The 13591-nt window shown below is 35.3% G+C and overlaps 1 protein-coding gene across 11 annotated transcripts in view; it reads left to right on the top strand.

The window, feature by feature from the left end:
* Positions 1 to 13591, top strand: part of REPS1 (RALBP1 associated Eps domain containing 1) — a 90408-nt gene that overhangs the window by 44199 nt on the left and 32618 nt on the right. For 6 of the 11 annotated variants that reach the window (XM_086318079.1, XM_086318078.1, XM_086318074.1 and 3 more), the window contains exons 5-8: positions 378 to 502; positions 1005 to 1167; positions 1446 to 1509; positions 2892 to 3046. In XM_086318079.1, the coding sequence (XP_086174205.1) occupies positions 378 to 502; positions 1005 to 1167; positions 1446 to 1509; positions 2892 to 3046 (507 nt within the window). The remainder of the gene's footprint in view (positions 1 to 377; positions 503 to 1004; positions 1168 to 1445; positions 1510 to 2891; positions 3047 to 13591) is intronic. The other 5 variants (XM_086318082.1, XM_086318080.1, XM_086318076.1 and 2 more) reach the window with 1 other exon arrangement.

Genomic DNA, 13591 nt, shown 5'->3' with positions numbered 1-13591 from the left:
TATATCTATGATGCTTAGACAAAAGTTTATAGGTATCAGATTCTATCTGAAGGGTAAAATGTATAAGAGATATATTATATCGGAGATATATTCCCAGGTATATTTATTATATTAGTGAAGGGAAGTATACTTTGTTATAAAAATGATTCTGCTGCTATATTGCTTATTATAGCAGTAAGTTGGTTATTATGCCAAATGAGGTCTAATTTTAAATTGGCAGATAAGATTCCATTTTGGAAGTTGTTAATATTTCCTCAGAGTTAGCTTTTTAAAAGAAAACTTGTTCATATGTCTGGTGATTTGTTATCATTAAAAACCTGGTAACTTTATTTTTTCTTCCAAAAGTGAGTCAGCATGTTTACCCATTCCGTTTTTAGGTTCTTCTGCTGGTGATGCAGTGTGGTCAGGACATTCTCCACCTCCACCTCAAGAAAATTGGGTCAGTTTTGCTGATACTCCACCAACCAGTACTCTTTTAACCATGCATCCTGCTTCTGTCCAGGTGTGACATTTTATTGGTATTGCATTTTTATTTGCTTCATTAAGAGTATTGCTGCTGTCATTGTTTTTATATTTTGCTGTTGCACATTTTATAAATGCAAGTTCACTCTTTTATTAAAACAAAAAAGAACTTTGTGCCTTTTCTTCAAGTCTGTTTTCATTGGAACGTTTTATTGAAAGTTTTGGCTGATTTTCTTGCTAATCCCATAGTGAAGTTTTGAAACGTTTCTGCATCTAGGAATGTATTTGCTTGGCTTTCTTAGCACCTTTTACATAGCTTTCTGTTGCTTACATATTGCTATCATTCTACATATTTATGTAATCTTTGTGCAAAAATGTTTAATAACCTATGTAACAAATATGTGGTTTGCTGATGAGTTAAGGCTTATTTTTAAACATCCACAAAAAGTAAGTTTTACTTTCAAAGATAAGTAACTTAACGATCTTGGTCCATATAGTCATATAGATAGATACTGTACTGAGGAAAAAATGTTTCATTACAGGACCAGACAACAGTACGAACTGTAGCCTCAGCTACAACTGCCAATGAAATTCGTAGGCAATCCAGTAGTTATGACGATCCTTGGAAAATAACAGATGAACAAAGACAGTATTATGTAAATCAATTTAAAACCATTCAGCCTGATCTAAATGGATTTATTCCAGGTGAGTTGTTAAAAACAGAAGTTCTTCTAAATGGGATAGGACGGTCTCAGTTTCATAATCTCAAAGATACGGTTTCATTCGTCAGTGATGATAAAGGATAAATTAATTCTCAAATTGTCTAAAAAGTTTATAGTCACTGGAAACCAAAAATATGACATGTGCACATGTTAAGGTTACCTTTTTCTCAGTGGCAGAAGTCTTAAGACTCTTACCTCACATTTTATTCTTGGAGCTGTAAGTTCAGAATAACACTAAACAACACTGTTTTAATATTTCAGGATCTGCAGCTAAAGAGTTTTTTACAAAATCAAAACTTCCTATTCTTGAACTTTCTCATATTTGGTAAGTGTGGTATATCATTAGTTGGGTAATGTGGGTTGTTTCAAAAGAGTTTACAGCAGGTAGATTTTTGAACTTAAACTATTAGAGTAACCTTTTCAAGAATGTTCTCAAAGAACTCAGTATTGCCTCATAATATCCAGCTTCTCTCTCACTCTTTAGAAAGGAACTAAGTGATTACTCTGCAGTAGTTCTTTAAAGTGTGCTAAAAGTTTTTAAGCTGTATCAGCTGTTTTGTTGAGAGAATAATGTGTGGCATAAAAGCTGGTTTGCTCATACATGGTATGTTTATCCCATTTGGTTTTTAACAGGGTTAGTAAGTCCTATACCAAGGCAAGATCTCAAGAACATGCTTAGCTCCCATTTAAATTTAAATATCCTGAGACTCAGGATAGCTGATATGTAGTTGAAATTAGCCATTAGAGCACAAACTGCAATCACAAATTACTTTTTAAAAGCAATTATCAGATAAATACATGTTATTTCTACTTTATATCAATGTATTTATTTATATTCTAAATTACTTTGTTAGTAGCATCTTTAGACACATAGGATACTATGGTAGGAAGTACGTAGATAATGCCTAAAACTGAAAAATCAATAACTGGCAATATATGCATGCTGTTAACATTTATGTAATTTAAGGTAATAAATTAAAAAATGATTGTTTCTGCAACCAGGAAATGGACACCAGGGTGGGGCTGCTGTTTCAATGTATCAGGACTTGTAATTCTGTTAGATGCTTTAAAATGCATACATGTAGAAATTTGATAACAATAAAAACAATTTTTAAAAATTTCAGTGACTTATTAAGTAAGCCAGGATTTAACTAAATCCTTTTACTAGAAATGCAAGTGTGTTAAAGGTCATTTTTTGGTGACTTTATTTATTGGGACTATTTTTTCAGCATTTTATTATGAGAATTTAAAGTATACAGAAAAGCGTAAAGAATTGTGCCTTGAACACCCATATGCCCACTGCCTACAATTAACAGTTTGCTATATTTGTTTTGGGCTTCCCAGGTGGCACTAGTGGTAAAGAACCCGCCTGCCAGTGCAGGAGACATAAGAGACCTGGGTTCGATCCCTGGGTAGGGAAGATCCCTTGGAGAAAGGCATGGCAACACACTCCAGTATTCTGGCCTGGAGAATCCCATGGGCCAAGGAGCCTGGCGGGCTATACAGTCCATGGGGTCACAGAGTCGGACATGACTGAAGCAACTTAGCATGCGTGTCGTTATATTACATATTACATGTCCTTCATCTGTGGAATTTTTAAAATTCTTAATTGCTATTTTCTGGGAAATAATTTCTCTTGCTTCTTTTTGAAACCTAAAAGGAGCCAAAGCAGAATATGATCATATTAATAATAAGTTTTTATTCTAGGGAACTCTCAGACTTTGATAAAGATGGAGCCTTGACACTGGATGAGTTTTGTGCTGCTTTTCATCTGGTAGTTGCTAGGAAGAATGGCTATGACTTACCGGAAAAACTCCCTGAGAGCTTAATGCCCAAACTGATTGATTTGGAAGATTCAGCAGGTAAGATCAGGAGCTGAAAAGACCTGACTGCATACCTTCATAAATATAGCACTTGATCCTTAAAGCAAAATCAAAATGTTATAATTTAGGTTAAGAGCTTAGACATTTCATCAGAAGTACATAGATTTGCCATCAGAATAGACTATATGGGCTAAACCCGGAATAATGGTTTCACTTATTTAGTAAACTTGAAATAAAAAGATAAAGAATATATACCACTGTGTATGCTACTGTTTCACTTAACACTTATGAATTGTGAAGATCTGAAGAGCATTTCACAGTGTCTTGTTATTTTGTGGCATTTAACTGTATTATAAATTATCTGAAGTGGGTAAAGTAGCCAGTCTTCATTATCAGCATTTTTTCATTTAATGCATCTTGTTTTATCATTAGATCTTTGCAGTCTGAAAGCATTTCCTTTAAAAAGCCCACTTCTTTTCTTCAGATTCTGAAGAAGTCTGGAAAATTTGTATTTGATTATAGATAATGCTTTTAAAAAATGTTTACCAGAAAGTTTTTATAAGGGCTCATATTGACTGGTAGCTTTCTTTAAAAGGAAACAGGAATAGAATACATTTTCCTTGCATTCTGAATGAATAAGAGGAAATTAATGCTAAATTCTTAACAAGTTTAATTAAAACTAAATTACTGTTTTCAAATTTTTTAAATCTAAATTCTCTTTTGTCTATTATGTTGGAAAGAATTTTATAGTTCTAAGAAGATAGAACAGAATTTGGCTCTTAAAAGGGCAACTTCTATTTAACTCAAAAATGAAATGATCTGACTTCTTTTTCTAAATTACATGGAAGGAACCATATACACGTCATTACTGTCCAGAAGAGAACAAGTCTCCTTGGAGTTAAGAACCTGAGTGTGCTTCTGGTTTGTTAATTAGTCTCTGACTTGGGCAAGTTCTAACCATTTACTCTGTTGTTTTCATCTGTTTCTCCACGTGAAATGTGAATTTTACCTATTTTAGGATTTGAATTGTATCCTGACTTATTATCAACCAATAGGTTGATTAAATAATTTACTGTTGGTTTCAGTTTTTACAAACTCTATTCTGTGAGAATCCCAGGATTTTCCTGATCATTTCAGGTAGTTATTTGGTATCAGTTACCCTCTAACTTGAGCTGAAGGCTAAGTGTTTTTGTTAGATAACTTTGCTTTGGTTTACCTAATTAAGAAATAGATAAAAATTACTTCTTTATTTAGCGTATTTGTTAGGTAAGCCAAAAGGGAAACAGTTGAGGTAGCTACAGACTTGCTGTATCATTGATTTCTAAATTGGACCTTGTATGTAGAGATTTTCTATGACTTTAATTTTGTAAAAACTGGTAGTGTACTAACAAGAAATGAGTCAGACTTATTCTGTTGTATGTCATTTTCTGGAGACTTCTGTGGTCTTATTAACTGTTGGATTCAGATAGGTGAAATCTGGCTTTCACGTTTTGGCAATGGAGTCTTTTTTTCTTTCTTTAATTTAAATAAAGTCTTGTTCTTTGTCATGTTGATCTGATGGAGTTTTAAGACTGATGATTCAAGAAGTTCTTTCCTGGGCATTTGTCTTTTTACGTCTGCTGGATTTGTTTAGCAAAGAGACACTCTGGTTTTTTGCCTGCATGTATCTATACACTATTGCTCTAACTATAATTTTATAGGTGTTTTTTCCAATTCTAATATAATATTATATGGTTTTCTAGTCACATTTATTGTAAATGTTTTGACCACACGATATTAGATTAAAATCTGCTTTCAGATCAGATCAGATCAGTCGCTCAGTTGTGTCCGACTCTTTGCGGCCCCATGAATCGCAGCACGCCAGGCCTCCCTGTCCATCACCAGCTCCCGGGGTTCACTGAGACTCACGTCTATCGAGTCAGTGATGCCATCCAGCCATCTCATCCTCTGTCGTCCCCTTCTCCTCTTGCCCCCAATACCTCCCAGCATCAGTCTTTTCCAGTGAGTCAAATTTGGAGTTCTGTTTGGAGGTGGGAAGAACCATTTAATCTTTTTTCTTTTACCTACTGTAAGCCTGAGATTTATATGACACAAAGTCCCTTGAAATACAGAAATTGTTGTGTGACACTGTGATTCAATCAGTATATTTAAAAACCATTTTTAAATAGCTGTGTTTCTAGAAGTTCCCAATTAAAGGAGAAATACCTAAATACTTTCTTTTGGCTGACCTGAGAACTTATCATAAATATCCCTTCTGTGGAGTCTTTGTGACTTACAGGCATAGGTGGTTTCTGTCTTCTCTGATCTGTCGAAGCATATCCTACGTTGCTGTTCATTTCAGCACACATTATGCTGAATCCTGTCCTGTTGTCCCCTCCTTCTACTACAACATTCTGAGCACCTTAAAAAACTAGAAATGATCATATTCATTGTAGTATCCTCAGGGCCTTGCACTTTGCAAGCAAGCACTAAGTAGCTCAGTAAATAATTATTGAATTCAGTTCAGTTCAGTCGCTCAGTCATGTCTGACTCTTTGCGACCCCATGAACCGCAGCACGCCTGGCCTCACTCTTCATCAGCGACTCCCGGAGTCCACCCAAACCCATGTCCATTGAGTCAGTGATGCCATCCAACCATCGCATTCTCTGTTGTCCCCTTCTCCTCCTTCCCTCAATCTTTCCCAGCATCAGGGTTTTTTCAAATGAGTCAGCTCTTCATATCAAATGGCCAAAGTATTGGCGTTTCAACATCAGTCCTTCCAATGAACACCCAGGACTGATGGACTGGTTGGATCTCCTTGTAGTCCAAGGGACTCTCAAGAGTCTTCTCCAACCATAGTTCAAAAGCATCAGTTATTCGGCGGTCAGCTTTCTTCACAGTCCAACTCTCACATCCATACATGACTACTGGAAAAACCATAGCCTTGACTAGATGAACTTTTTTTGACAGAGTAATGTCTCTGCTTTTAAATATGCTATCTAGGTTGGTCATAACTTTCCTTCCAAGGAGTAAGCGTCTTTTAATTTCATGGCTGCAGTCACCATCTGCAGTGATTTTGGAGCCCAGAAAAATAAAGTCAGCCACTGTTTCCACTGTTTCCCCATCTATTTCACATGAAGTGATGGGACCAGATGCCATGATCTTCGTTTTCTGAATGTTGAGCTTTAAGCCAACTTTTTCACTCTCCTCTTTCACTTTCATCAAGAGGCTCTTTAGTTCTTCACTTTCTGCCATAAGGGTGGTGTCATCTGCATATCTGAGGTTATTGATATTTCTCCCAGCAATCTCGATTCCAGCTTGTGCTTCTTCCAGCCCAGTGTTTCTCATGATGTACTCTGCATTATTATGCTAAATATGTGCCATTTTTAAAGTAAAATATTTTTCTTAACATTTATATCTTTGAAAATAAAATCATTTGTTGTCATAAGTTTATGATGTTTTGTTGTTGTTTTGTTTAGTTGCTAAGTCATATCTAATTCTTTTGCAATCCCATGGACTGGACTCTGCCAGGCTCCTCTGTCCATGGGCTTTCTCAGGCAAGGACACTGGAATGGGTTCCCATTTCCTTCTCCAGAGGATCATCCTGACCCAGGGATTGAACCCCCAAGTCTCCTGCATTGGCAGGCAGATTCTTTACCACTGAGCCATTAGCTCCACAAGTATTCTGTATTTATAATTTAAATAACTCTTATAGAAAGGTAGATGATGAACAATGATGACGAGTTGCAGTTGCTTGAAGTAAGTTTTCTGTAGGCGTGCAAACGTAGGTGGGATAATATGTATTTTATCCAAAGTCATTTGAACAGATTTATAGGATTAAATATCAGATGGCTTCTCTGGTGGCTCGGATGGTAAAGACTCTGCCTGCAATGTGGGGGACCAGGGTTCAATCCCTGGGTTGGAAAGATCCTCTGGAGGAGAACATGGCAACTCACTCCAATATTCTTGCCCGGAGAATTCCATGGACAGAGTAGCCTGGTGTGCCATGGGGTCGCAAAGAGTCAGACACGACTGAGCGACTAAGCACAAATATCAGATAAACCAGGAAAACTCTAAGGCTCATAGGTAGAAGTACTTCTGTGGACCTGAATTAAAATATTTAACATTGAACATCTCTGAATTTGGCAATGCAGTTCTCATTGTTAAGTTGCTAAGGCATGTCTGACTCTGTGACCCCACAGACTGCAGCACACTAGGCTCGTCTGTCCTTCACTATCTCCCACAGCTGGCTCAAACCCCTGTCCATTGAATCAGAGATGCTGTCTAACCCTCTCATCCTCTGCCACTGCCCACTTCTTCTCCTGCCCTCAATATATCCCAGCATCAGAGTCATTTCCAGTGAGTTGGCTCTTTGGACCAGGTGCCTGAAAGTATTGGAGCTTCAACTTCAGCATCAGTCCTTCCAATGAATATTCAGTGCTGTGCAGTAGGTTCTTATTAGTAACCTATTTTATATAAATAGTAGCATATATGTGTTGATTCCCAGTCTCCCAATTTATATACCCCACTTGAAAAAAAGATTAAGGTTACATTGCTAGCTTACCACAACTGTATCAGGTAGTAACCAGATCTGTCTTGTTCACTGTATTTAAGTATCTAACAGGGTGCAGACTGTGTACGTAAGTAGGCGTTCACGTTTTTGAAATGTCCAAATGACTGAACCACTTGTTTTTTAAAACCGTTTCCTGTCTTCACGCCACACTGCTCACATGAGCACCTTGGTAGTATCTGGTTGAGATACTCAGAGATGGAAAGGAATTTGTTCACTATTCTGTGTCCTTCTCCATAATTACTTCTTTAAGCAGTAAATTTGAGTGTATTTCATTGTTGTTAATATGATACATAGCATAGGTCTCTAAGCTCCTAGTGGTACTTAACATGAATGTTTTTAAAGCCAGAGACTTTTTAATTTATGAGTAATTTGCCAAAAAGCCATACTTGAGACTAGGTTGATTAATGTTAAGTTTCTTTCACCCAGAAAATTTAACATATAAAAGCCTACAGAAATAACACATACAGCTGTTTTTATACAAGTGCAATCACACTATACATCTGTGAATTTTTTTCTAATAATGTTGGACATCTCTGTACTTTATTACATACAGAGTTGTCACATTCTTTGTCATACATATGAATGTTCCTTCATTCAACCAGCTTCATATTGATGGAATTTTCAGATAACTTCCTGGCTTTACGTTTAAAATGGTGCTGGGAGAAAAAAAAAACACATGTCTTTGTTTTGTACAAAGAAAGTTGAATCTTTGTTTTGGAAAATTGGCTCTCCACGTGCCTTTAGTTGCAAAGATAAAAATAATAAAAATAGGCACAATATTCACCATTACCACTACACCTAAGGAATTAGTTCTCAAGCACACCCCACCCCCATATCTGTATACATTCTTAATGGCGTCCTTCTTTTCAGATAGTGGGGTATTGGAACTGATGAATCAGAACAACTGCAAATACTGGCAAAGGGGCACCACTTAATGAAATTGGAAAAAGTACTTAGCCTCCTCAAATTCCTGGCAGAAATTGACAAACAAGGCTAGCTCATACTTAAAGGAGAAAATCTCTGCAAGAATGACACTAGGGGCTTTACAATATTATGGTTTAAATACAGTAGATTTAATAAGACTCTTGGGAATATTTAATGATACCCTTAATTATTTTTGCAGAAATGAGATTTTGTCTTGATGATTGTGTTGTGAAAGTCAAAATGAAGTGAAGGATGTCTGTCTTGCTCTGTTAGGATGAGAGCTCCATGGAAATAAATGGGAGCCTCGTCTTCTTGCATCTTGTATCTTTGTTTACTGTATTTACTTATAGGCCCTCGTAACAATGCACACTACTGAATTCTTGCTTTTATTAATTATGCCACCAAATTTCACCCCAAATTTTTAACATCTTTTATTCTTTATACTCATTTTCTATGTTAGTCTTAAAGCCCCAGTTTAGTTGTTTTTTTCTGTTTATGAAACTTGAGTCCTTATTTTAATTGGATTAGCTTTAAATGGGCTTTTTCCATTTTAGGTATCCTTAGACAATGGAAACCTCCCGTATATCTGTAGGTAGTTTTCTTTGAAGTATAATAGCTAAGTCAAAACAGTATTTGCTATAAAATACTGATAAATACTGCAAAAAAAAAAAAAAAGAGAGAAGTGCAGTTTAGTATTTGGGGTAAATGTTTTATTCTTTTCAAACCTTGTTGGACATGTTTTTACTTCAATTTTAGAAGTAAAAATCTTTGGTTTTAATTCAAAATTGAGTCCTTCTTAAGATCTGCTTTCTCAGTAGGTTTCCATTTATGGAGTATCAGGGAGAAGTAGAATTAATTTTGGAACTAGAGCTTAGTTTTTTGATCCATGTAATATCATTCAAGGCAAAGCATATCTTAAACTGAGTCCTTAATTTCTTTCTGCATATGCATTTCTTGCCTCGTCTTTTAAAAATATGAATGAGAAAAGTACTAATAAATAGGGTTTGTTTTTGAAAACTCAAAATTTATTGAAACCTGCTTTTTTAAATTAAAACTTTTTTTCTTGTACAGATAATATTTACACCTAAAATAAATAAAAGATATAGTTACTTTTGCTTAGATGAAGCTGTTAAATGAACTTAGAACCTTGAACCTTCATTCTGAAGAACTCTTCTTGGATTTGTTTTGCTACTTGAAAAAATAAGTTTTAAACCATAAGATTTCAGGTAGTGTATATATATTTGTAAAAGATTAATAGTATCTGGCAGTCATTTTTGAAATAGTTTTTTAGTATATTGAGTATAATACTAGGAAAATAAGATAAATTTGTGTTAGGTAGGTTATAAACCTAGAATAAAACCGAAGCTCTTCATGAGAGAGCTTGTTCAGGAGGTAAACTGAACTGAATTGAATCTGGGCAAGTTTTCAGAGTCTATGGAGGCTTGAAGGATGAAAACTACCGACTGTTTATTTGCTAGTGCTATTGTGAAAATAAGGCGTGTATTTTTAATATTATTACTACTAACTGTTCAGTGTAGGTTGATAGTACATCAGTATGATCATACTAGGTTGTGTCTTCCAGACAAACTTTTTATACATGGAAATACTTTCTGCATAAAAGCCCTTTTGGGGTTGACTTTAACAAATAATTTAGGCTCATGCTCTTCTTTTTCAGCCCTGATGCTCTGATGATGTCAGGGGCAGAGCAGAACCCTCAGGAGGGAGGCAGGGTTGACACAGTGTTCCAGCAGGAGGCTAGGTTGGAACACTGCATCAGGTAAGAGTAAAACTACACCCCTGCCTCCGTAAGAATACAGTCTTAAAGACTTAACCCTTGTGGATGGGCATGAAGCCCTTTGTTGGAGTATTTATAAGGAGCCAAGTTGAAGGAAGTGCAGTTAATTTATACACTTAATGCCTCCTCTCCAACTCATGACTGTTAGTTTCTAGAATATAGGTAATTTGCTCTTTATCTACTGCCATTTGTTCTATGTATGAAATTAAGAAAGAACCAGTGGGTAATTTTGCTAATTTATTCCAGAGATAATTTTTGAATTTTCTAGGACAGTGATTTTTTTCAAAGTTTTTTGTCTTAGGACCTCTTTATATTCTTAAAAAAATTTGTGGACCCTCAAAAAAGCTCTGTTTTTGTAGATTAGATCTATCAATAGTAACTTTATTAGGAATTAAAAGTGATACACTTAAAAAAATACTTCTTTATTTTGAAATAAAAATAGACCCCTTATATATTAGCGTAGATATTTTTAGGAAAATAACTATTGCAAAAAGGGTGGCATTGTTTTACAACTTTGCAAATCTCTTTAATATTTGGTTTAATAGAAGACAGCTTAGATCTCATCTATCTGCATACTACATTCAGTCTGATGAGTGTTTTAGTTTGAAGTATAGTAGGGGTTGGCACACTTAAGCCCTGAGACCAGAGCCAGTTTACTGACTGTTTTTGTATAACCCACAAGCAAAGAGTGGTTTTTGTTTTCAAGAGAGAATAAATTTATCACACATGAAAATATATGATATTCAAGTTTCAGCATCCAAAAATAAAATTTTATTGAAACACAGCCAAGCCTATTCCTTTATGAATTACCTGTGGCTTCTTTTGACCACAGTAGCATATTTGAGTGGTTGCAACAGAGACTTTAAAGCCTATAAAGCCTTAAATATTTACTGTCTGGCCTTTTGTAGAAAAAGATTGCTAATTCTTGGTACATGAAGAAAATTTGGCCTCACATAGTAAAAGGAAGGACTATTTTCATATAATTTTGGATATTCTTTGATACTAGCCCAAAACTCAACAAATAGTAATTTCTTAAAGATTAATTGCAGTGAAAAGTGAAGCCATATTAATGAATTGTTTGTACTATTACATAGATCTGTCTTGCACTTTGAATGAATCTTTTACCCATGCATGGTTTTATAACATAATGCATTGATTATTTATAAAATATCAGTTCATTGAGTTGTACAGCTCTTTGAAATGTTGGAACGTTTTATTGTAAAATATCAAAAAGTGTAGTTGTTACCATTACAACCTATCTTATCGAAGAAGTCTTTTAAGTACTGGGAAGCTCTTGAGCTTATAGACATGGTATACATTTTCCAGAATACCAACTTTCACTTAAAAGTTCAAACTTTGTCATTGATAACAAATATTGACAATAGTTATTTTAGATACAGGGTCACTTAGTCCATTTTTGAGGAAATCTGTGCTGTACCATGTATGAATAATTATATAGTTTTATCAACTGTTCTTTCAAACATGATAGTGTTCAGTGAAAAAAGTGGCCTGTTCAGCAAACAACTGAACACAAGTAGTTTTCCATGAGAAAACCACTGCACTTTAGTATGGAGAAGTGCTTTATATATGTTTCCCATTTTATCATACAGAGTATTTTAAAAATGAGTTTTGGGGTGAAATTTAATAAAATTAATAATTCTTACTGCTGAATTGTTAACACTCTTTAGTGAAGTTATTGGTTTATTTATTTTTATATATTTTAACTGGAATGCCTGGCAGTAAAGACCACAATGACTGCTAGTGTATTTAGGAGCCTCTGGCTTAATTCTTGCTGATAAGCTAGCAGCTTTACCCACCATTGCTTTTGCACCATCAGTGCATGTGCCAGCACAGGGGAAAAGCATTATTACTATTACAAAAACAACAGACTTTTTAGACTCCCTAGCAGAGTCATGGGGGTTCCCAGGAGTCCATGGTTCACATTTTTAAGAACTACTACTTTAGGGAAATAACTGTTTTGGGATGATTATGAAGTGTAATTATTTGAGTGACTAACTTCAGTTCTCAGCCTCAAGGGGCTAGACCTGCTGCACCTTTACACCAGTGAATTAGAGAGGTACCCAGAATCCTTCCCAGACCTGAACTTCAGCAGTGGTAGTGGCATGCCCTCTGGCCCTAAGTCTCTCAGGAGTGGACTAACGGGAAAACAGAGATCTAGACAGTCAAATGAGGGCCCCAGTGTGCTCTAAGGTGATACTCAGAGCTTAAGTTAAAATGGAATATGACTTTTGAATAGGTTCTTTTGAAAATTAATCATCCTGTAGTTAATACTATTTTTATTCTGTTTCTCTTTTCTTTAATACCTGCTTTGAGGGATCTTTTAAAGATACTTCTTCAATCTCTATCCTTCTAACAGTTTCACTTCCAGTAAACCGTTAGATCTATAGCCATATCCTCCTTCAGCTCCCTTTCCCTTTGTTACCATAGGAAAAAAAGCCCATGATTTTGGTCCAGACTGAAAACCATAAGCTGTCTCCATGAGGAATTTGCTGCTACTATTTATCATAAATAATTTTTTTCATTAGTTGTTCTCTGAGAGCTTTGAGTTAAAACGTCTTCATTGAACGTTATTTAAAGCATTTCTGCCTCTTACTGGTTTGGTATCACTATGGCACTTTTATTGAGAAGGCATGGAAGTAAGAAAGAAATCTGAATAACTCTTGATCTTTGAAAACCAAAATTTATCAAAATATGATAGATTAGAACTTGCAGTGTGATACGACTATAAAGAAGTAATGTCAGGGTGAGTAAAAGAGAAGTATTGATATTTCGAGGTAATCATGTTCACAATAAGGTGAAGAAAAATTCTGAGAACTTTTCAGAGTCTCAGTAGTTAACTCTGGTTTTAGGGAAATAACACTAAAGAATGAATTTAAATGAAGATCACAAAAAGTAACTCAGTAAATATTTGAGTGCTTAGTAAGTATTAGGTTCTATGTTCAGTACTAAAGTTTGAAGGATTTACTTACGAATAGATTGAAAGGTTAAACCTATACTTCACTAAGTTATTATATGTCTGTCTCTATAGGAATCTGAAATATAGTACTAACAGTTAATGGCAAGTGTCTTCCTTTCTGATGGAGAAACTCAGGTGCTGTTTATTTTATTCAGCTTGCCCATGGTCACAAACAAAAAGATAGGGACGGATATTAGAATCATATTTTTTGACACAGGTTCTAAACAGATTAGGTATACTCCATTAATTTGGCAAAGTTAATGTGATTTTCAGACAGGAATTATATTCAAAGCCATGTAAAACTTGGGAAGATTGGAATGAGAATTTAGTTACCCT

The sequence above is a fragment of the Bos grunniens genome, chromosome 9, assembly GCF_055505025.1.
Source record: "Bos grunniens cultivar Pamir isolate PY7600 chromosome 9, Bosgru_T2T1.0, whole genome shotgun sequence".
Lineage (NCBI taxonomy): Eukaryota > Metazoa > Chordata > Mammalia > Artiodactyla > Bovidae > Bos > Bos grunniens.
Note: the sequence above shows the minus strand (reverse complement) of the source record. Positions and strands in the feature narration are given on the sequence as shown.